General features: G+C 43.6%; 1 protein-coding gene across 1 annotated transcript in view; it reads right to left on the bottom strand.

Annotated features, from left to right (window-relative positions):
- The window catches only part of LOC140198468 (E3 ubiquitin-protein ligase TRIM11-like), a 36,208-nt gene extending 11,721 nt beyond the window's left edge, over positions 1–24,487 (bottom strand). The window contains exons 1-6 of the mRNA XM_072259553.1: positions 24,070–24,487; positions 23,895–23,990; positions 22,820–23,053; positions 9,125–9,147; positions 8,910–9,028; positions 1,723–2,546 (exon numbers count right to left, since the gene is read on the bottom strand). Coding sequence (XP_072115654.1) covers positions 1,723–2,546; positions 8,910–9,028; positions 9,125–9,147; positions 22,820–23,053; positions 23,895–23,990; positions 24,070–24,480 — 1,707 coding nt within the window. The 5' untranslated portion in view covers positions 24,481–24,487. The remainder of the gene's footprint in view (positions 1–1,722; positions 2,547–8,909; positions 9,029–9,124; positions 9,148–22,819; positions 23,054–23,894; positions 23,991–24,069) is intronic.
- Positions 24,488–24,876: the final 389 nt, after the last annotated feature.

Here is a 24,876-nt window from a genome sequence, read left to right as displayed (position 1 = left end):
AAACGTCAACTGTCCGTTTTCCTCCACAGATGTTACCGGACATGCCGGGAGTCTCCGGCACTTTGCGATTTGCCACCACGACAGGTCACGTGCTACCAAGATTCACCTCAGAAAAATAGGAACATAGAAAACCTACAGCACAATACAGGCCCTTCGGTCCACAAAGCTGTGCCGAACATGTCCTTACCTTAGAACTACCTAGGCTTACCCATAGCCCTCTTTCTTTCTAAGCTCCCTGTACCTATCCAGGAGTCTCTTAAAAGACCCTATCGTTTCCGCATCCACCGCCGCCGCCGGCAGCCCATTCCAAGCACTTGCTAATCCCTGCGTAAAAAACATACCCCTGACATCTCCTCTGTACCTACTTCCAAGCACCTTACAACTATGCCCTCTTGTGCTAGCCATTTCAGCCCTGGGAAAAAGCCGCTGACTATCCACACGATCAATGCCTCTCATTATCTTGTACACCTCCATCTGGTCACCTATCATCCTCTGTCGCTTCAAGAAGAAAAGGCCGAGTTCCCTCAACCTATTCTCATAAGCCATGATCCCCAATCCAGGCAACATCATGGTAAATCTCCTCTGCACCCTTTCTATGGTTTCCACGTCCTTCCTGTAGTGAGGCGACCAGAACTGAGCACAGTACTCCAAGTGGGGTCTGACCAGGGTCCTATATAGCTGCAATATTACCTCTCGGCTCTTAAACTCAATCCCACGATTGATGAAGGCCAATGCACCGTATGCCTTCTTAACCACAGTCAACCTGCACAGTAGCTTTGAGTGTCCTATGGACTCGGATCCCAAGATCCCTCTGATCCTCCACACTGCCAAGAGTCTTATCATTAATACTACATTCTGCCATCATATTTGACCTACCAAAATGAACCACTTCACACTTATCTGGGTTGAACTCCATCTGCCACTTCTCAGCCCAGTTTTGCATCCTATCGATGTCTCTCTGTAACCTCTGACAACCCTCCACACTATCCACAACACCTCCAACCTTAGTGTCATCAGCAAAGTTACTAACTCATCCCTCCACTTCCTCATCCAGGTCATTTATAAAAATTGCAAAAAGAAGGCTAGAACATATCCCTGAGGCACACCACTGGTCACCGACCTCCATGCAGAATACAACCACTCTTAGCCTTCTGTGGGCAAGCCAGATCTGGATCCACAAAGCATGTCCCCTTGGATCCCATGCCTCCTTACTTTCTCAATGAGCCTTGCATGGGGTAACTTATCAAATGCCTTGCTAAAATCCATATACACTACTTCTACATCAACCACCTTGATCTCCCTCTTCCACTCAGCACAACCACCACTTGCCCCAGTTAACTCTGCCGGTGGACTTTAGAACCCGGGGTTATCAGGACCCGCCGCCTGCGGCTGCTGTTGAATCCGCAGTGTTTCTCTTCCGTTGACGTATGAAGTGAACAAGTTAAAATTAATGGATCGATAATTCTCACATCGTGTTTATTTCACTCTCCACACATTTATATTCACACTGACTTACTCCTGACGCTGGTCCCGGACCCGACCCATTTACAGACCCGGAGTGGAACCGGAGCAGATTCTCAGCCACTTGTTTTCATCCCAAGTCGCGAAGAAAGGATACAGTTTCTCCGTGAATTTATTCCCAGTGAAGGTGTGGAGATGGGACTTGGTCTCCGCATTGTAAAATGAAACTGTCCCGGACTCGTAACTAAGATAAACTCCCACCCTCCCGGGGATGGGACCGGCAGGGAGACGGGACACAGGGGAGGTGAGAACATTGATCATGTGATCATCCCGCCTGATGATCCAGAATCCAGTCTCCGGTCTCAGTCCGACCCATCTTTTCCTCTCAACGGACTCTGCGGCGACTCCCAGACTCCAGTCACCATTCCCCACCACCTCCACCTCCCAGTAGTATCTCCCCAATGTGAATCCCTCCAATCCCAGCACAGTTCCCCCCACTTGCGATGCCTCATTCCCTTTCAAGTCCACCACCCCCTCTGACTCCACATCCTCTTCCAACTCCACATCCCCCTCTGACTCCACATCCTCCTCTGACTCCACATCCCCCTCTGACTCCACATCCCCCTCTGACTCCACATCCCCCTCCGACTCCACATCCCCTTCCAACTCCACGTCCCCTTCCGATTCCTCATTCCCTTCCGATTCCTCATTCCCTTCCCACTCCACATTCTCTTCCCACTCCACATTCTCTTCCCATTCCACATTCTCTTCCCACTCCACATTCTCTCTCCACTCCACACCCCCTTCCGACTCCACGTCCCCTTCCGACTCCTCATTCTCTTCCCACTCCTCATCCATTTCCGACTCCTCATCCCCTACCGACTCCACATCACCTTCCAACTCCACATCTCCATCCAACTCCACATCCCCTGCTGATGAGTGCTCGGAGCGGAGGCATTCATAGTCTGTGAACCTCTTCCTGGTGTCAGGGAGCTCCCTCCAGGTCCCGGTGAATCTCACACTCTTCCGATCCTCAGACACCTCAAGCGCTGGATGCGCAGTTTCCACATCCAGGGTGACAGAGACTGGGGGGAGAAGCAGAGGATTAGAGAGTCCCCGGGGATTCGGGGGAGACCCATGCAGCGCGGCCCCAGGACTGGGGGAGGGGCCGCTGGGCCTCAGGTCACAGTCGGGTAGCCAACAGAAACCATTCCCGGACATTCACCCCACCTATAGCGAATGCACAATCAACATTTTCCCGGTTTTTCCTCCAGAATGGAGAGCGGAGTTTTCCCATTCAACACACACTCACAGTTCTGGAGGAGGTCGAGCAGCATGCATGGAGAGAGATGACAACTGATGTCTCAAGCATCAAGAATGGAAAAAAAGATGGGAGATAGCCAGTAGAAACGGGTGTGAGGAAGGAATGGAAGAAAAGCCAGATGCAGATAAGGATGGAGTGACTGAATAAGTGAGATGTTTAAAGCGGAAGTCAGGGAGGCTTTTCAGCCGAATTCAGCAGTGCTGACCAAAAGGAGAAACTGGATAAGTTGGGGATATTTCCCTGGATCGTTGGATGTTGAGAGGTGACCCGTTATTGAGGTATATAGTATCATGAGGGGCAGAGGTAAGATGTCGATTCATCTTTTTCCCCAGAATGGGGAGTCCAAAACCAGAGGGCATAGAGTGAAGGTGAGAGGGCAACGTGTTTAAGGCATCAACAGGGCAACTTTCTCACTGTGAGGGAGGTGGGAATATGTGGAATTTGCAGCCAGCGGAAGCCATAGAAACATGTGTCATTAAAGTAATTTAAAATAAATTTAGACATGTACAATGATAGGAAATAGTTAGAAGGATATGGGACAAACACATGGAAATCCCTGAACTCCTCCATCCTGATCAAAAAGGCGCAACAGCGCCTTTATTTCCTGCGGAGCATGAAGAAAGCTCACCTCTGTTCCAGGATACTGACGGACTTTTACTACTGTACCATTGAGAGCACCAACTGCATCTCAGTGTGGTATGGCAATTGTCCCGTATCGGACCGCAAAGCACTCCAGCGTATGGTGAAAACTGCCCAGCGGATTATTGGCACCCAATTGCCCACCATTGAGAACATCTACCATAAACACTGCCTGGGCAGGGCGAAAAGCATTATCAGGGATGCATCTCACCCAACCATGGACTTTTTACTCTCCTCCAGCAGGCACAGGATGAGCTTCTTCCCTGAGGCTGTGACACTGCTGAACCTCTCATCACAGCGCTAAGCAGTATTGCATCCGTATTGTACAGTCTCAGTACTTTTATATTTGTGTGCTGTAGCACTTTTTTTATTCTCAGTTATTTTGTAAATAACATTATTCTTTGCATTTCTGGTCAGATGCTAAATACATTTCATTGGCTTTGTATCTATACTTGGCACAATGACAATAAAGTCTAATCTAATCTAAATGGGCCTCTCTCAGGAACATAGAAGTCTTCAGCACATTACAGGCCTTTCGGCCCACAATGTTGTGCCTACTCTAGAACTGCCTAGAATTTCCCTAGTGCATAGCCCTCTATTTATCTAAGCTCCATGTACCTATCTAAGAATCTCTTGAAACAGGGGTCCCCAACCTTCTTTGCACCGCGGACCGGTTTAATATTGACAACATTCTTGCGGACCGGCCGACTGGGGGTGGGGGGGGGCTGGTGTTCAAGTAGGGTTAAACTCACCTCAACATGTCTTTTACAGTTAGGGTTGCCAACTTTCTCACTCCCAAATAAGGGACAAAAGTAGCAGTCAAATCCCGGGACACTTTACCCCGGGAAAAGACTACCATGACATGAATCCTTGAGCGGGCACCTGTGTGCGCATGCGTGATGAGCACATGCACGTACGTGCCGATTTTTTTCCCCACAAATCGGTTTTGCCTTCATCTTCCTGACTATACTATACATTCATTATTTTTGCTATATATAGGCTGTGTATTTATCATATCATTCCTGCTTTTACTATATGTTAGTGTTATTTGGTATGATTTGGTAGGTTTTTTTTGGCTCTGGGAACACTCAAAAATTTTTCCCATATAATTAATGGTAATTGCTTCTTTGCTTCACGCCATTTCGGCACAAAAGGTTTCATAGGAAAGCTCTACCTTAGCGGGGAAATACGGGACAAGGGTGATCTGGTATGGGACAAACCAATTTAGCCCAATATACAGGATGTCCCGGCAAATATGGGACAGTTGGCAACCCTATGTTCAAGTTCAACAGTGCGTGACCAGGAATGAGGAAATGTGCAGCTGACTCATATCATTTCATATCGCCAAATCATATCGTTTCCTCGCGGCTCGGTAGCACATGCTCTGCGGCCCGGTACTGGTCCGCAGCCCGGTGGTTGAGGACTGCTGTCTTAAAAAACCCTATTGCATCCGCCTCCACCACTATCGCCGGCAGTATATTCTGTGCACTCACCACTCTCTGTGTGAAAAAATAACCCCTGACATCCCTTCTGCACCTACTTCCAAGCACCTTAAAATATACCCCTTATGTTAGCCATTTCAGTCCTGGGGAAAAGCCTCTGGCTATCCTTATGATCAATGCCTCTTATACATCTTATGCACCTGTATCAGGTACGTTCTGATCCCCTGCTGCTCCAAGGAGAAAGGGCCAAGTTTACTCAAACTATTTTCATAAGGCACACTGGTCGCCGACCTCCATGCAGATATGAACTATCTACAACCTCCCTTTCCCTTCTGTGGGAAAGCCAATTTCGGATCTGCAAAGCACAGGGTCTCCTTGGATTTCATGCCTCCTTACTTTCTGAGTGAACCTGGCATGGGGAACCTTATCAAATGCCTTACTGAAATCCATATACACTACATCTACTGCTCTACCTTCGTCAACATATTTTGTTACATCCTTAAAAAATTCAATCAGGCTCGCAAGGCACGAGCTGCCCTTGACGATGCCATGCTGACATCAGATTATGTCTTTCTAAATACTCATAAATCCTGCTTCTCAGAATCTTCTCCAACAACTTGCCCACCACTGAAGTAAGACCCTCTGGCCTATAACTTCCAGGGTTATCTCTACTCCCTTTCTTGAACAAGGGAACAACATTTGCAACCCTCCAATCCTCCAGTACTTCTCCTTTCCCTATTGATGATGCAAAGATCATCACCAGAGGCTCAGAAATCTCCTCACTCACTTCTCACAGTAGTCTGGGGTATATCTCCTCCGGTCCCAGTGACCTATCTAACTTGATGCTTTTCAAAAGCTCCAGCACATCCTCTTTCTTAATGGCTATATGCTCAAGCATTTCAGTCCACTGTAAGTCATCCCCACAATTGCCAAGGTCCTTTACCCTGGTGAATGCTAAAGCAACTCATTCATTAAGTACCTCCATGGCTTCCTCCAACTCCATGCACATGTTTCCACCACTGCACGCGATTGTTCCTATTTTCACATGTCTCATCCTCTCGCTCTTCACATACCTGCAGAATGCATTGGGGTTTTCCTTAATCCAGCTCGCCAAGGTCTTCTAAGACCCTCCTAGCTCTCCTGATTTCATTCTTAACCTCTTTCCTGATTGGTAAGTTTGTGGCCTACGGTAGATGGAGATGAGTTATTAACTTCAAACTTTCTGCATAATCACTCAAAGAGCTGACCTGCATGTGCATGTAACGAGAGCTGTATAACTCATCACCTTCTACCTTAGGTCACAAACTTATCAATCACCCCTGCTGTGGACACTTCCTGGAGGTCCAAGATCTGTATTCTCCACGACCGCTAGACTAAGTGCGTAAATGTTGGAGGGGACTATGTTGAAAAATAAATGTGCTAGGTTTTCTAAAATTGACTCCTTCTACCTTAGGCCAGGAACCTATCAATCACCCCTCGTAACTGGATTTTCCACATCCTTTGTACACCATGGTTCTTTTACCCTCCCTCAATGGAAGATACCTATGTAGAACGCCATGTAAATGTTCCCTGAACATTTGCCACATTTCTGCCGTGCATTTCCCTGAGCACATCTGCTCCCAAGATCCTGCCTAACAGCATCATATTTCCCCCAACCCCAATTAAATGTTTTCCCAAATCGTCTGCTCCTATCCCACTCCAAAGCTATGGAAAAGGAGATAGAGTTGTGATCACTACCTCCAAAATACATCCCACCAAGAGATCTGACACCTGACCAGGTACATTTCCCAATACCAGATCAATTATAGCCTCTCCTCTAGTTGGCTTATCTACATATTGCATCAGGAAACATTCCTGGATATACCTAACAAATTCCACCCTATCTAAACCCCTTGCTGTAAGGAGATGCCAGTCAATATTTGGAAATCACAATCACAACAACCCTATTATTATCGCACCGTTCCAGAATCTGCCTCGTTATCTACTCCTCGATGTCCCTGTTATTATTAGTGGGTCTATAAAAAACACCCAGTGGATTTATTGCCCCTTCCTGTTTCTAACTTCTACCCACAGGGACTCAGCAGATAATCCATGACTTCCTCCTTTTCTGCAGCCGTGACACATGATTAGCTCTGCCACGCCTCCACCTCTTTTGCCTCCCTCCCTGTCCTTCTTGAAACATCGAAAGCCTGGCATACTCAGCGGCCATTCTTGCTCCTGAGACATCCACGTTTCTATAATCGCCATGACATCAGAGTTCCTCATATTGATCCACGTTCAAAGTTCGTCCGCTTTGTTTATGATACTACTTGCATTAACTTAGACACATCTCAAACCATCAGGCTGGGTGCACGTTTGCTCTATCATCTGCCTATTCCTCCTCACAAACTCTCTACAAGGTCTCTACTTGAGCACCAACTGCCCCATCCTTTGCCTTTCCACTTTGGTTCCCACCCCCCTACAAATCTAATTTGAACCCTCCCCAATAATATTAGCAAACCTCCCTGCCAGGATATTGGTCTCTCTTGGATTCAAGTGCAACCCGTCCTTTTTGTACAGGTTGCACCTGCCCCAGAAGAGGTCCCAATGATCCAGAATCTGAATTCCTGTCCCCTTCTCCAATTCTTCAGCCACGCATTTATCTGCCACCTCATTCTGTTACTATCCTCACTGTCGCGTGGCACAGATTACTACCTTTGATGTCCTGCTTCTCAGCTTCCTTCCTAACTCCCTGTACTCTCTGGATTTCTCCCTTTTTCAACCTATGTCATTGGAAACAATATGTACCATGATCTCTGTCTGCTCACCCTCCCATTTCAGGATATTGTGGATGCACTCAGAAACATCACAAACCCTGGCGCCTGGGAGGCAAACTACCATCCATGTTTCTTTCTCACACCCACAGAATCACCCATCTGTCCCGCTAACTATACAGTCCCCAAGACATCTTAGTCCAGATGGATGAGATGGGCCGTGGGTTCATCATCTGCCAAAACCCCTTCCATATTATCCTCCTGAGGAATCTCACCCTGGAGTCTGTCTGTGAACTGTAGATGTGATGCCAGTTCAGAGGACAATTCAGTGCCACAAAACAAGCACATTGGATAAAGGCAGAACATTTCATTCTTAAATGTAAATTTGCGTCTATGTCTCTGACAATGTTTCCCAGTCTGATGATGCATTTGGATATGTCATCGTGGTTTTCTCTATGTGTGTGTGTTTTGACTGAGGAAAATATCAGTGTGTACATATTGAAGGTGAGTGTGCACAGAAGTATTTATGTTACAGTGTGTCATCACATGTCCAGTGTGTGTTCACAATGTATGACATGTGTGAATTGCTCAAGTAAAATTGTTCACTCTGTCTGAAGAGAATGGCTTCCACGTTACTGAGGGAACTAACAATGTGCAATGCTGAGGCTCTGACTACAATCTATCAATCGTCCTTGTGCATGTGTGTGAGGGAGATTTGCCAGGCTGGTTACATGATCTTCTCCCATCGTTCACCGAGGTCAATGCTGATCAATGTGTCCGGGCTCAGTCTGACGATGCGTCAATGTGGTGGTTTGATAACAACAGTGAGACTCGCGAGTCCTGCAGGGGGCAGAGCTGAGTCAATCAGACTGCAGTCACGGACAGGTCAGACACGGTGAGCGGCACGAAGGACTGGTGTATTCTGACAATCCCTGTCACCACAGTGATACCAGCTTTCCTCTCCTTTAATGCCATTAACTGAATATTAACTCCAGAGCTACTGTTTCAGAATTCAAACTTATGCTTTAGCGTGTTTGTCCAGTGCGAATGGGATCATGATGCAGTGGTTCGCCTCACAGTCCCATTAATTGGTTGTATTTTGCCCCAGTGTTGGTGTGGGCAGGGGTCTGACATCTCCAGCTGACCACGTGACAATGATGCCACCCAGCAGGTGGGGTTGGTGCCGAAATATACTTCACTTCCCCTTCAGCCTATTATTACAGCCAAATTTTGTGTCTAATTATAACTTAATTGTGTCTCATAAAGAAGGAGAAATGAATTTCACTTTACCTCGTTTAATGCCGTCAATCAATTCTCCTAATTCTGTGCTGAACAAATAGGGGTGATGGAATTTTTCAGCCAGTAGGGCACCATCTGTCACTGACAATGTCCGTTCTTCATCACTGATCCTGTAAATATTATACAGCTGGTTATAAACTGAGCATCAGTGATATTTGAACTATTTTACAAATCCATACAGAGTTTCAGTGAAGACCATGTCCTACCTCCTCTTCCGACGAGCCTCCTCCTGAAATAAATAAAACACAGATTGAGACTGACAGTCAGTATCCTGACAGCAGGAATTTGAGCTAAGTTTTTACAAGCTCCTGAAAATTCCCACCTAACTCATTCCCACTGACACAAATGGTGAAAGAGGGACACAGAACCACTGGAGAAAGTAAAAGGAATGTTTATGAAAATTATACCGTAACTCAGAGGATGGAACTTACAGGAGAGACTGGACATTTTGTGCGTTCTTATCTGGATATGATGTCAGGGAGGATCAGGCATAGGAATTTGGCATTCCGAATGCATTTGATGGGGTGGGAGTGGAGAAAATGCTTCTGCTTCTGTGGAGACTAAGTGTGACCCAGGTAAATTGCATCCAAAGTTGTAATGTTAGAAAGTTCGTCCTGTGGAGGAATGAAAACGAGGTTTACCAATTTTAAAAAAGAAGAATTTGGAAAAAAAATGCTACACGAGGGTGAGGCGGGCTGGACACAGGACGGACAAGGAGAGAAAAGCAGCAACGATTAGAAGCTGAAGACATGAACTGTTAAGTGGAATTAGTAGTCAGTATATTTACCCTTCTAATTTGAAACCCTCAGGGTGAAACACCTGGAGGAGAGACAAAAGCGATAAAAGATTTATTGAAGCTACAGCTATGACATGCAGCAGTTTTAATGAGAATATATCGGCAGAGATTAGTGTCCAACATCCCTGCCGTGTAGTCTGGAATTAGTTCTGCAAAATCATACCAAGAGATTTGGTCAAGTTTTTGTACAAGTTTGTGAACTGACTTACTGTGGATGATAAACTATTTCATTCCAATGAAACAAGAAACAAGATGGCGAGCCACCCAAGGATGAAGAACCAGCGCAGGAACGAAATGTGTAATGACGCAGAGGATTTAATATGTTTGGATGTATAAGTTATTTTCATTCGAAGAATCCGAATTTGATTTTAAGACTATAAGACCATAAGTCATAGGAGCAAACACAGGCCATTTGGCATATCGAGTCTGCTCCGCCATTTAATCATGGGCTGAACCAATTCTTCCAGTCATCCCCACTCTCCTGCCTTCTCCCCATATCCTCTGATGCCTTGGCTAATCAAGAACCTATCTATTTGTGCCTTAAATACACCCAATAACTTGGTCTCCACAGCCGCTCATGGCAACAAATTCCACAAATTTACCGCCCTCTAACGAAAGTATCTCCGCATCTATGTTCTAAATGGACGTCCTTCAATCCTGAAGTCATGCCCTCTTGTCCTAGACTCCAGTACCATGGGAAATAACTTTGCCATATCTAATCTGTTCAGGCCTTTTAACATTTGGAGTGTTTCTATGAGATCCCCCTCATTCTTCTGAACTCCAGGGAATACAGCCCAAGAGCTGCCAGACGTTCCTCATATGGTAACACTTTCATTCCTGGAATCATTCTCGTGAATCTTCTCTGAACCCGCTCCAATGTCAGTATATCCTTTCTAAAATAAGGAGACCAAAACTGCACACAGTATTCCAAATGTGGTCTACTGGGGGCTTGTAGAGCTTCAACATCACATCCCTGCTGTTATATTCTATACCTCTAGAAATGAAGGCCAACATTGCATTCGCCTTCCTAACCACCGACTCATCCTGGAGGTTACCCTGCACAAGGACTCCCAGGTCCCTTTGCATCTCTGCATTTTGAATTCTCTCCCCATCTAAATAATAGCCTGCCTATTTATTTCTTCCAGAAAGTGCATGACCATACACTTTCCAATATTGTATTTCATTTGCCACTTCTTTGCCCATTCCCCTAAACTATCTAAGTCTCTCTGCAGGCTCTGTTTCCTCAACACTACCCGCTCCTCCACCTATCTTAGTATCATCGGCAAAATTAGCCACAAATCCATTAATCCCACAGTCCAAATCATTGACATACATTGTAAAAAGCAGTGGTCCCAACACCATCCCCTGTGTAACTCCACTGCTAACCAGCAGCCATCCAGAATAGGATCCCTTTGTTCCCACTCTCTGTTTACTGCCAATCAGCCAATGCTCCACCCATGCTAATAACTCCCCTGTAATTCTACGGGCTCTTACCTTGCTAAGCAGCCTCATGTGCAGCACCTTGTCAAAGGCCTTTTGAATATCCAAGCATGGCACATCTACTACATCTCCTTTGTCTACCCTGCTTGTAATTTCCTCAAAAAATTGAAGTAGGTTCGTCAGGCAGGATTTTCCTTTCAGGAAACCATGCCGGCTTTGGCCTATCTTGTCATGTGTCTCCAGGTACACTGTAATCTCATCCCTAACAATTGATTCCAACAATTTCCCACCCACTGATGTCAGGCTAACAGATCTATAATATCCTTTCTGCTTCCTCCCACCCTCCTTAAATAGCGGTGTTACATTTGCAATTTTCCAGTCATCCGGTACAATGCCAGAATATATTGATTCATGAACGATGATTGTTATTTCCTCCGCAATCTCTCCAGCTACTTCCTTCAGAACCTGAGGGTGCATTCCATCAGGTCCAGGAGATTTATCCACCCTCAGACTATTAAGCTTCCTGAGCATCTTTTCAGTAGTAATTTTCACTGCACATACTTCACTTCCCTGACACTCTTGAATGTCCAGTATACTGCAGATGTCTTCCACTGTGAAGACTGATACAAAATACGCATTGAGTTCCTCTGCCATCTCTGTGTCTCTCATTACAGCTTATGGGGTGTTAGCTTTCATAAATCAAGGGATAGAGTTTAAGAGTCGCGGGGTAGTGATGCAACTCTATAAAACTCTGGTTAGGCCACACTTGGAGTACTGTGTCCGGTTCTGGTCGCCTCACTATAGGAAGTTATGTGGAATCATTGGAAAGGGTACAGAGGAGATTTACCAGGATGCTGCCTGGTTTAGAGAGTATGCATTATGATGGAGAGAAGGAGAATGAGAGGAGACATGATAGAGGTAAACAAGATATTAAGAGGAATAGATAGAGTGGACAGCCAGCGCCTCTTCCCCAGGGCACCACTGCTCAATACAAGAGGACATAGCTTTAAGGTAAGGCGTGGGAAGTTCAAGGGGGATATTAGAGGAAGGTTTTTTACTCAGAGAGTGGTTGGTGCGTGGAATGCACTGCCTGAGTCAGTGGTGGAGGCAGATACACTGGTGAAGTTTAAGACACTACTAGACAGGTATATGGAGGAATTTAAGGTGGGGGGTTATATGGGAGGCAGGGTTTAAGGGTCGGCACAACATTGTGGGACGAAGGGCCTGTACTGTTCTACGTTTTATAAGCTCCCAATAAAAAAAAGCCCAGGCAAATCATTTCTGTGTATAAAAGAAAAAAAATAATCGGAGCATTCAACCCCACAGAGCTGTAAATATTTATAAAATAAAAGAAAATATAATGCCGACTACCAAAACTATAATGTAATTCACAACAAAAAACCATAAAAAATTGAAGGAGGAGTTATGAAAGAATTCAAGAAAATGTCCCCACACCTTATGAAACTTTATGTCCGAATTAAGAAGTGAATAATGAATCTTTTTAAAGTCTAAACAGGACATAATATCACTAAGGGTGGGGCAGCATCTTTCCACCTAAGAAGAACTAACTGTCTAGCCAAGAGAGAGGCTAAAGAAAATGTTCGACGTTTAGTCTGACTCGAGTGCATGTCTACTTCACCCAAAGTGCCAAAAAGAGCAATCAGAGGGTTAGGTTCTAAGTGGCAATTAAAAATATGAGATTTTTTCCTATTTTCTTATTTATTTGTTTGGTGGTTATTTATTTATTTTTTACTTTTTTTTATTTCAAAATATACTTTATTCAAAAATAAATATATACAATAAACCATTCAATAACTTCTCCTCCTTTACATACGTTTCCATTATACTCAGTAAAATATCCGTATTAATAGCCACCCACGTGGCACTCCAGTAGTTCAGCTTAGCATATCATTGTTGAGGGGTATACTCCCCGCCCACCGACCCCTCCCACTCCCACGGGTGGAGAAACCAATACTGTGGTCCTTCCCCACCGGGCCCTTGCGGTGGCTGCACCGAGTTTCAGCGCGTCCCTCAGCACGTACTCCTGCAGCGGAGAATGTGCCAGTCGGCAGCATTCTCCCACGGACATCTCCATGTGCTGGTAGATCATCAAGTTTCGGGCCGACCAAAGAGCGTCTTTCACCGAGTTGATGATCTGCCAGCAGCACCGGATGTTGGTCTCCGTGTGCGTCCCCGGGAACAGCCCGTAGATCAGAGAGTCCTCTGTTACGCAGCTGCTGGGGATAGAAACATAGAAACATAGAAAATAGGTGCAGGAGTAGGCCATTCGGCCCTTCGAGCCTGCACCGCCATTTATTATGATCATGGCTGATCATCCAACTCAGAACCCCTCCCCAGCCTTCCCTCCATACCCCCTGACCCCCGTAGCCACAAGGGCCATATCTAACTCCCTCTTAAATATAGCCAATGAACTGGCCTCAACTGTTTCCTGTGGCAGAGAATTCCACAGATTCACCACTCTCTGTGTGAAGAAGTTTTTCCTAATTTCGGTCCTAAAAGGCTTCCCCTCTATCCTCAAACTGTGGCCCCTCGTTCTGGACTTCCCCAACATCGGGAACAATCTTCCTGCATCTAGCCTGTCCAATCCCTTTAGGATCTTATACGTTTCAATCAGATCCCCACTCAATCTTCTAAATTCCAACGAATACAAGCCCAGTTCATCCAGTCTTTCTTCATATGAAAGTCCTGCCATCCCAGGAATCAACCTGGTCAACCTTCTTTGTACTCCCTCTATGGCAAGGATGTCTTTCCTCAGATTAGGGGACCAAAACTGCACACAATACTCCAGGTGTGGTCTCACCAAGGCCTTGTACAACTGCAGTAGTACCTCCCTGCTCCTGTACTCGAATCCTCTCGCTATAAATGCCAGCATACCATTCGCCTTTTTCACCGCCTGCTGTACCTGCATGCCCACTTTCAATGACTGGTGTATAATGACACCCAGGTCTCGTTGCACCTCCCCTTTTCCTAATTGGCCACCATTCAGATAATAATCTGTTTTCCTATTTTTGCCACCAAAGTGGATAACTTCACATTTATCCACATTAAATTGCATCTGCCATGAATTTGCCCACTCACCCAACCTATCCAAGTCACCCTGCATCCTCTTAGCATCCTCCTCACAGCTAACACTGCCGCCCAGCTTCGTGTCATCCGCAAACTTGGAGATGCTGCATTTAATTCCCTCATCCAAGTCATTAATATATATTGTAAACAACTGAGGTCCCAGCACTGAGCCTTGCGGTACCCCACTAGTCACCGCCTGCCATTCTGAAAAGGTCCCGTTTATTCCCACTCTTTGCTTCCTGTCTGCTAACCAACTCTCCACCCACACCAATACCTTACCCGCAATACCGTGTGCTTTAAGTTTGCACACTAATCTCCTGTGTGGGACCTTGTCAAAAGCCTTCTGAAAATCCAAATATAACATGACACTAGCCCGTCCATCCTCCTCCACACCCTCTTTGCGAACTGGCAGTGTGCAAAGAGGTGGGTCACAGACTCCTCCTCACTGCAGTCGTCCCGTGGGCAGTGGGGTACGGAGACGACATTCCGGGCGTACAGGGGGGCTCTGACTGGGAGGGCCCCTCTCGCCGCCAGCCAGGCGAGGTCTTGGTGCCTGTTGGTGAGATCCGGCGATGAGGCATTTTGCCAGATGAACTGGACAGTCTGCTCAGGGAACCACCCCACTGTGTCCATCACGTCCTTCTCCTGCAGTGCCTGCAGGACACTTCGTGCCGACCACTGCCTGATGGCCCTGTGGTCAAAGGCGTTCTCCTGAAAGAACTTTGCTACGTAGGACAGGTATGCCGGCAACGACCAGCTTTTTTAAAAACGTCTTTCCAGAATTTCTCTAGACTAGGACAGGCCCAGTACATATGGATAAGAGAAGCCTCACCCCCTTTACACTTATCACAAATGGGACTAGTGTCAGGGTAAAACCGCAATAATTTAGTTTTAGACATATGAGCCCTGTGTACAGCCTTAAACTGCAAAAGGCAGTGGCGAGCACATAAAGAGGTTGAGTTAACTGACTTAAGAATTGAATCCCACACCGCATCAGGTAAGGAGATATTTAAATCATGTTCCCAGGCAGTTCTGATTTTATCGAAAGAGGCACACATCAAGATCACTAACTTATCCCGAATAACAGATATTAAACCTTTACCCAATGGATTGATACAAAGAAACAGGTCCAGAACGTTTTTCTCAGGCTTCTCAGGAAAGTTTGATATTAAAGGGTTAATGAAGGGTTAATGAAATGTCTAATTTGAAGATATCTAAAGAAATGAGCATTAGGTAGGTTAAACTTTACAGACAGTTGTTGAAAAGTTACAAAACAATTACCCATGAAAAGAGCTTCAAAGCGCCTAATACCCTTTCTATACCAGTCATAAAATGTTGAATCCTACATGGAAGGTAGGAAAAGATGATTGTGTAAAATAGGGTAGAGAGGGAGAGAAACCATGAAGGTCGTTATATTTTCTGAACTGAGCCCATATTCTCAGAGTACAGTATGTCTAATAACAGGATTTACAATTAGTCTCAGCAAATGACAGGGAAGCGCGGATCCGAGAAGTGCAGAAATGGAAAGATCCTTACTAGAATTCAACTCCATTTTGGGCAGCCAGACTGATTATGGAAGACAGACCAAAAAATAATACAATGAACATTGGCTGCCCAATAATATAAACAAAAATTATGCAAGGCCATACCCCCTTCCTTTTAGATTTTTGAAGGTGAGCTTTATTAAGTCAAGAGCGTTCACCCTTCCATAAATAGGATGAAATAATAGAATCTAATGCATCAAAAAAAGCTTTAGAAATAAAAATTGGTAAAGACTGAAATAGATACAAAAATTTAAGAACGATATATGTTTTAATAACATTAATTTGACCTACAAGACACATGGACAAGGGTGACCACTGTGTCAGATTCTGTTTTGTAGAGTTTAGAAGATTGGTAAAATTTCCTCAAAAAAGATTCTTGAAGTTCCTTGTTACTGTAATACCAAGATAAGTGAATTGATTGTTAACTACTTTAAAAGGGAGGTCATGGAATATTAATGCTAGTGCTTCTCTGTTGATTGGAAAGAGTTCGTTCTTGTGTAAATTAAGTTTATAACCAGAAAGCTGACTAAATTTATTAAGGAGTGAAAACATTGGGGGTAAGGAGGTAGTCGGGTTTGATATAAAAAGTAAAAGATCATCAGCATAAAGGGAAACTTTATGCTCCACACATCCCCTCCAAATCCCCATCAATTCAGCACAGCTACGAAACACAATCGCCAGTGGCTCGATAGCCAAATCAAAAAGTAAGGGACTTAGAGGTCAGCCTTGACGGGTGCCACGTTTAAGGCTGAAAGACTGGGACTGCCGAGAGTTGGTCAAAACAGAAGTGGTGGGACATGAATATAACAAAATAATCCATGTAATAAAGCTTTGTCCAAAATCAAATTTTTCTAAAACCGCAAAAAGATAATTCCATTCCACAATGATCGAACGCTTTCTCCACATCTAGAGAAATAACACATTCAGGAGTCCAAAATGAGAGTGAATATAAGATATTAGATAAGCACCGTATATTGAAAAAGGGAAGGCGATTTTTAATAAAACCATTTTGATCTTCAGAAATAATAGAAGGTACAATGTTCTCTAATCTACGAGCCAAAACTTTAGCCAAAATATTAACATCGACATTTAACAAAAAAATCAGTCTACAATCAGCTTATATCTCTGTTGGATCTTTACCTTTTTTGGCTAAAAGAATGATACATGCCTCGTTAAATGATGCCGGCAATTTGCCGTGTTTAAACAAATCAGACAGAACTAAAAATAATTGAGACAAAAGTAGTGAAGAAAATGATTTATAAAACTCTACAGAAAAGCCATCAGGTCCAGGAGATTTACCCGACTGCAATGCAGAGATGGCAGATGATATTTCCTCTACTGATAATGGCTCATTGAGTTTTGCTTTAAAGTCGGAGGAGAGCGAAGGAATATTTAAACTGTTTAAAAATGCTCAACATTTAAAGATTCAGAGGTATAAAGTTGAGGATAATAGTTCTTAAATGTATCATTAATATCAGAATGATTCAAAGTAATGTTCCCATTTCCCATTCGAATTTTTGAAATTTGTTGTTTAGCTTTAGAGCATCTTAGTTGGTTAACTAAAAACTTACCGGAATTATCACCATGAATATAAAATCGACTCTTACTTTCAAGAAGTTGGCGTTCAACTGGCTGAGTGGAAATGAGGTCAAGCTTAGTTTGAAGTTCTACTCGCTTCTTATACAGTTCGGGATTTGTAGTCTGGGCACATAATTGGTCTGTTGCTTTAATTTGACTAATCAAGTCTAATCGCTCTAAATATGTCTTTCTTTTAAGTTTCGCAGTATATGAAATTATTATATGAAATATGCTTTCATAACATCCCAGACAGCCTGGGATGAGATTTCAGATGACATATTAGTACTGAAAAAAAAGTTATCTGGTCCTTCATAAATTTTACAAAATCATTATCCGACAACAGGGTCGGGTTAAAATGCCAATGTTCATTCATTTGAAGAAAACCAGGGAAATTTATTGACAGGGTCACATAATCAGAAATCAATATACTCTGATATCGCAAGAGCGAACAGATGGAATCAGCTGATTATTCATTAGGAAATAATCAATTCTAGTAAAAGTATGATGGACATGTGGAAAAAAAGGAATAATCTCTCTCAGTAGGATGGAAAAAAACACCACACATCAGAGATACCATAATTAGAAAGGAAAGGAAAGAGTGAATAGATAGAGTAGATTTACCTGTGAGTCTAGGAACAGCGAGGGATTGATCCAATACTGGATCTAACCAGCAATTAAAATCACCACCCAATATGAGGGAATATAAACTCAAGTCAGACAATAAAGAGAAAAAATGATCAAAAAAGTGCACATCATTTGAGTTGGGAGCATAGAGGTTAGCCAAGACCACCATATTATCAAACAATTTCCCAGAGACAACAATAAAACAACCATTTGTATCCAAAACTTTGTTGTGAAGCTCAAAGGGAACATTCTGATTAATAAGGATTGAAACCTCCCCCTGGCTTTAGCCGAAAAAGCAGAATGGAAGTGCTGTCCCACCCACCTAGACATAAGGCGATAGTTATCAAAACTACGAATATGTGTTTCTTGCAAAAAAACAATGTTAGCTTTGAGCTGCTTAAGATGTGAAAACACCTTCCTTCTTTTTACAGGGTGGTTCAATCCCTTAACATTCCAGCTTATAAGATTCAATGGGCTAACCATTGTCATATAAAAAAGCATAAAGGGTAGTAGGCATAAATATGGACAAACATCCTAATAACAGCTCTGGGGCAAAAGTATAAGACAAGAAAATCAGGACAAAAAAGAGTCCTGAGTAACAAAGAATAACTAAGGGTTGTATAAATATTATTGGCACTGGGGAACCCTCCCCTCCCTCTAATCCCAAAGCAAGAAAGCTACCAAAGAACAGCAGCAAGCTCTTCAGAAAAAAACTACCCCTAAACCCAACTTCCAGTTTCTGAATATCTTCATAAGCTCTGTTTAATTAACAGTTCATAAAAAATAACCAGAGAACTTATGCACTACGAATTAAAATTGTACATAAAGAAAAAAAAGAAACAGTACCATCAGAGTATTAGACCTAACTCAAAGTCATAATCCAGAGTACCATACCTGCGAAAAACTATAAAAAAAAGAATTCAGTAATTAAAATTTTAATTTAAAAAGAAAACAGGGAAAAAAAAACCAAAGAGAGAAAAAAAAGTACTAATTGGCCATTTTAAATAGTCAAATCGAGTCTGAAGGAGTCGCCATGCATATCCAGAGAGACTTTGGATAAATTCCTGAGCTTCTGTAACAGAGTTGAACCATTTTTTGTCCCCATTAGAAAGAGTTATTTGGAGATGGGCAGGATAATGCAGAGAGGGCCTGAATCCACAATTGTAGAATTCTTTCATAATGACTTTGTACTCGGTGTGTTGCCTCAAAACTTGAGGAGCATAATCTTCAACAATATGAATGGAATGACCCTTATAATGCAATTTTCCTCTCCAACGTGCTTCCATAATCAAAAGGTTTTTCACCTGATTTCGATGAAAACAGAGTATAACTGGGTGTGGCCAAGAGCCTAACTTGGGCTTGGCCAGAAATGTACAGTGAGCTCTGTCTAACTTGGGTAAAGTCGGAAGAGTATCTTTCCCAAAAATCTCACAAAGTAAAGAAGAAAAAATTCAATAGGAGATCCACTTTCGATAGCCTCTGGCAGACCAAGGATTCGTAGAATATGCCTTCTGCTCCGAGCTTCAAAATCAGTTATCTTAGATGATAACTTGGTGTTATACTCACTCAGATTAGAACAAATGGCTTCCAGCTGCTGAACACAACATTTTAAATCTTCGGTCTCTGAGCCAACATGAGAGAGACGTACGGCATAATCCTCCAGTTTTGAATTAATTTGATCCAATTTTGACTCCAACAAACTGAAAGAAGACTTATATTCGGACTGAAATTGAGATGAAATCTCTTGTCGGTGCTGATCCAAAATGACGATAATGTTGGTGGAGGAGCTGGAGACAGTCGCAGAGACTTCTTTTTTCCCAGATTTAGAGGGCTTGAAAGCCATTGTAGGACAGGCGTATTCGCAGGCAGGTAGGAGAACAAAAAAAAATTAGCAGTTTGGTGTAAAAAAAGATAAGAAGTGCGGAGGTAAAAAATAAAACAGAGCAACAGTTTTAAGCGATTAACCTATCGCCACCCTAGCAGAAGTCCTAAAAGTTTTTAAAAGCTTCCCAATCCTCTATCTTCCTACTAGCTTTGGCTTCCTTGTATGCCCTCTCTTTTGCTTTTATTTTGGCTCTGACTTCAATTGTCAGCCAGGGTAGTGTCCTTCTTCCATTCAAAAATTTCTTCTTATTTGGAATATATTTGTCATACACTTCCCTCATTTTTCACACAAACTCTAGCCCTTGCTGCTCTGCTGTCCTTTCTACTAGTGTCACTTTCCAGTCAACCTTGGCCAGTTCCCCTCTCATGACATTGTAATTTTCTTTATTCCACTGAAATACTGACATGTTGGAATTAGTTTCTGCCTCTCAAATTTCAAAGTGAACTCAATCATATTGTGATCATATTGTTCCCCAAGATTTCCTTAACCTTAAGCTCTCTTATCACTTCCGAATCATTGCAGAACACCCAATCCAGCACAGTCCAGTACTGTCCACAAGAGAGAGAACTGCAAGAACTGATTATTTTTGCAAAGACTTTGATAAGTTACTGAATGAGATTTACTTTGTTTAAAAGTTGTGATGTTGGAGAATTGTCGTGAAAGGAGTTTAAACTGTGTATATATAGGTTTTGAATTTGAAGTTAAAGTAGAAAAACTGCGTGGAACTGAAACTGAAGTTAACTATGATAGACATAGAAGACATTGAAAACCTGCAGCGCAATACAGGCCCTTCGGCCCACAACGTTATGCCGAACATGTCCCTACCTGAGAAATTACTAGGCTTACCTATAGCCGTCTATTTTACTGAGCTCCATGTATCTATCCAAAAGTCTCTTAAAAGACCCTATCGTATCCGCCTCCACCACCGTTGCTGGTAGCCCATTCCACACACTCACCACTCTCTGTGAAAAAAACGTACCCCTGACATCTCCTCTGTACCTACTCCCCAGCACCTTAAGCCTGTGTCCTCTTGTGGCAACCATTTCAGCCCTGGGAAAAAGCCTCTGACTATCCACACGAGCAATGCCTCTCATCATCTTATACACCTCTATCAGGTCACCTTTCATCCTCCGTTGCTCCAAGGAGAAAAGGCCGAGTTCACTCAACCTATTCTCATAAGGCATGCTCCCCAATCCAGGCAACAACCTTGTAAATCTCCTCTGCACCCTTTCTATGGGTTCCACAACCTTCCTGCAGTGAGGTGACCAGAACTGAGCACAGTACTCCAAGTGGGGTCTGACCAGGGTCCAATATAGCTGCAACACTACCGCTCAGCTCCTAAATTCAATTCAATGATTGATGAAGGCCAATACACCGTATGTCTTCTTAACCACAGACTCAACCTGTGCAGCTGCTTTGAGCGTCCTATGGACTCGGACCCCGAGATCACTCTGATCATCCACACTGCCAAGAGTCTTACCATTAATACTATATTCAGCCATCATATTTGACCTACCAAAATGAACCACTTCACACTTATCTGGGTTGAACTCCATCTGCCACTTCTCAGCCTAGTTTTGCATCCTATCAATGTCCCACTGTAACCTCTGACAGCCCTTTACACTATCCACAACACCCCCAACCTTTGTGTCATCAGCAAACTTACTAACCCATCCCTCCACTTCCTTATCTAGGTCATTTATAAAAATCATGAAGAGTAAGGGTCCCAGAACAGATCCCTGAGGCACTCTACTGGTGACTGACCTCCACTTGACTTGAGGATAGGAATTATAGTTGGTTTTCTAACTGATGAGGGATAAGTAAAAGGAAAAGTTTAGTCTGTAAACTTTTAAATAGGGAATAACAGAAGATTTGGTTAGTTAGAGAGTTTAGAGTAATAAAGGAATCTGACTGATTCTAACTAAAAAGGAATTTTTTGTCATTTTATAAACAGAATGTTGGAATTTTGAATTGTTCTCGCTCATGTAAATATTTTCCTTTTTTATTATAAAAATAAACCTTATTCCCAGAAGTGTGTGGTTTCTATTCACTGCCTCCTTTCGATACCTAGAACATTCTGATGGCCTATTAGCAGCTAGTGTGATTTTAGTTTCTCAAAAGAATGCGGTAACTAGTCGCTCACAATAAGACTGGTGCTGCACAGGTGTTACACTTAGTCAAAGATAGAACATCAGTTGGTCGTTAACAAATCTCACAAGAAATGTGGTGAGAAAGAATGTGGAACTCACTGCCACAGGAGTGGTTGAAGTGGAACAGCAGAGACTGAATGTAATGGGGAAGCTGGATAAACACATGAGGGACCATGGAGTTCGGGGCTCTTTTGCAGGGTGTGGTGAGTAGGTGGGAAGAGGCTTGTGCAGCAGGGAGATTGATAGGAGAGAATGGGCCGAACGACCTGACTACGATGTAAAATGAAATATAATCCAATGAAGAAGATATCTGAAAAAGAAAACAGCCAGTGCAAAATTCTCTAAAACAATGAACCTGATATAAACCGATATTGATGGTAAATCTGATGTGTGGGTCACATTCTGCAATTCAATCTCAGTTCCTACTGATTGACAGAGAGACCCTCTCACCCACCGCACCAGACACACTCACAGTCTGTGACTGTAACTGGGTGTTACTCTGAGTATCAGGGGATATTATACATGGGAATCACAGAAACGATCACCAACTCAGTGCTCTGATCAGAGTATCTCATTCAGGAGAAAGCTGCAGGCTGTCTTGGGAGGTGCAGATGTTGTGGGAGGCCGGATTGGGGCAACAAGAATCCTGATCAGTGAAAACATTTGTCTGGTTTAAATCAGTTTACTATTTCAATAACAATCAGTTTACAACTACAGTACTGGTAAATACCACATTGACTTAAACTAAGTCATTTTGTGACTATGCACATTTACGGAACCAAACTGAAATCTCTCACCATGAGAAATATCACACTGTCTTTCCGATCCACCCGTTCCTGTAAGCTCGAGATTTCCTGCTGAATAGAATTCAGATTTTCTTGAATCACTTGAAGATTTTTCTCCATTGGATTTAGTATCCTCTTCTCTTCTTCCCTGAGATCTCTGAGGACACGCTGCTCTCTCTCAATAAAAATGTGGTGCAGTTCAGCAAAATGGGAAGTGATCTGGGACTGAACACTTTGTGACTGTTCCTGTCAAATGAAAGGAGAAGCTAGTTTATTATTTGGCCCTGATGGATTTCCTTATGACATGGAAGGGTCTATCCAGCCCATTAAATTCAATCCTTCTTCTCAGATCCTCCAAGCGGACCTCAACCATTCGTTGCGTTTGGAGGCTTGTGTGCCTCAATGACCTGAAGAACTATGTTGACTGGAGTCAGGACTTTAAGGTTTGACTCTTGGTAGGATGACACATGCCAAACAGGTCAAAGGGTAGAGGCCAGAGTAAGAGTGGTCCATCGGTCCTCCTGATTGGGAGGGTCAGCTCAGGGCTAACAATCCTGACTGGTAAAACGAACTCGTTTCTGAAACAGCAATGACGAATCCTTCTGAATGTGATGGTATTCCTGAGTCTCTCCGGCCAGGACTTGCATGACTGACAGTAGTGAAAACCAAGAAGTAGCTCCTGGCATGATAAATGAAGCCCTGAACACTTCCAGAGATGGGGGACCTTCATTGCTGTCTGAGACACCAGTGCTATAATGGACAGTGAGTAAGTAGTTCTCAGATCTTCGATCACGTTCCATCACATTTGCCTGAAACTGATTCTTTCACATTGACCCATTAACTCCCACCTGCTTCACACACAACCCACCTCCACGGGGTTAATTACAGTAGGGAATTAACCATTTATTCAGGGTTTCCTGGCAATGTTAGCCCATTGTGGTCACAGGGAGAACGTGCAAACTCCACGCGGACAGCACCAGTGTTCAGGATCGATCCCAGGTCACTGGAGCTGCGATACTCAGCTATTCTACATTAAAAGGAACAAACCTACACAACAATATTGGAATTTATGCAGAGGAAGCCTTACCCGAACTCCGGAAATCTTCTCTTTCTGTTTCTGCTCCATTTTCTCGAAATCTGATTTCTTTTTTGTGAGAGAGTCTAAGGAAGATTTAACCTGACCCTGGGAATTGAAAAGTAAGTGTGTTAGACAAAAAAGATTACACAATATAAACAGACGATCTAAAGCGGGTCACTTTTACCTTGCAAACTTCAACGGCTTCTTTAACCGGCATGAAGTTGTGAGACTTGTGTTCCCGCGCAGTTGCACAGATCAGGCAGATCAGTGTCTTGTCCGTCTCACAAAACAGCTTCAGTTCTTCTTCATGTTCCTCACAGTGAAGTTTACTTTCCTTCTCTATCGGATTCTGGTTTAGTTTTCGAGCTTTCTCAGACAGATTTGCTAAGGCCCAACTGACCCTGAGTGTGCGGTCTGCAAACTCCTCTCTACATTCCGGGCAGGAGTTTCTCTCCTCCCTTTCCCAACACCGTGTGATACAGGAGCGGCAGAAGTTGTGTCCACACTCCAGTATTACCGGATCGGTGAAGAAATCCAGGCAAATGGAACAAATTACCTCCTCGGTTAAACTCTCGACCTGTCGTTTCGAAGCCATGTTAAATCCCCGTACTTCCGGATTCAGGATCCTTTTACTTTCAGGGAGCTGCTGGACCCTGCAGTACCACGATTGTCCTCTACACGCGCTGCTGTCTCAGGGAGTGAATGTTCATTTGCTATTCAGAGGGAAGGAATCGCCGTCGTTTCCACACCAGTTTGTGATCAAAAACACTTTAAACGGGTCTGAATATAAGTGAATTTGGGGAGAATAGCCTGGTTCGGTGTAAAGCAGGACTGAAAGGGACATGTCCTGAAACAGAGACAGACAGTTGATATTTCAGATCAGGGGTCTCGACCCGAAGTTTCGGCTGCCCACCTCCTTCTCCAGATGTTGCCTAACCTGCAGAGTCCCTACGGTATCTCATCCACCTGTCTATTTATTTGTTTGTTCATC

Source organism: Mobula birostris, chromosome 5, assembly GCF_030028105.1.
Source record: "Mobula birostris isolate sMobBir1 chromosome 5, sMobBir1.hap1, whole genome shotgun sequence".
NCBI classification, from domain to species: domain Eukaryota; kingdom Metazoa; phylum Chordata; class Chondrichthyes; order Myliobatiformes; family Myliobatidae; genus Mobula; species Mobula birostris.
Note: the sequence above shows the minus strand (reverse complement) of the source record. Positions and strands in the feature narration are given on the sequence as shown.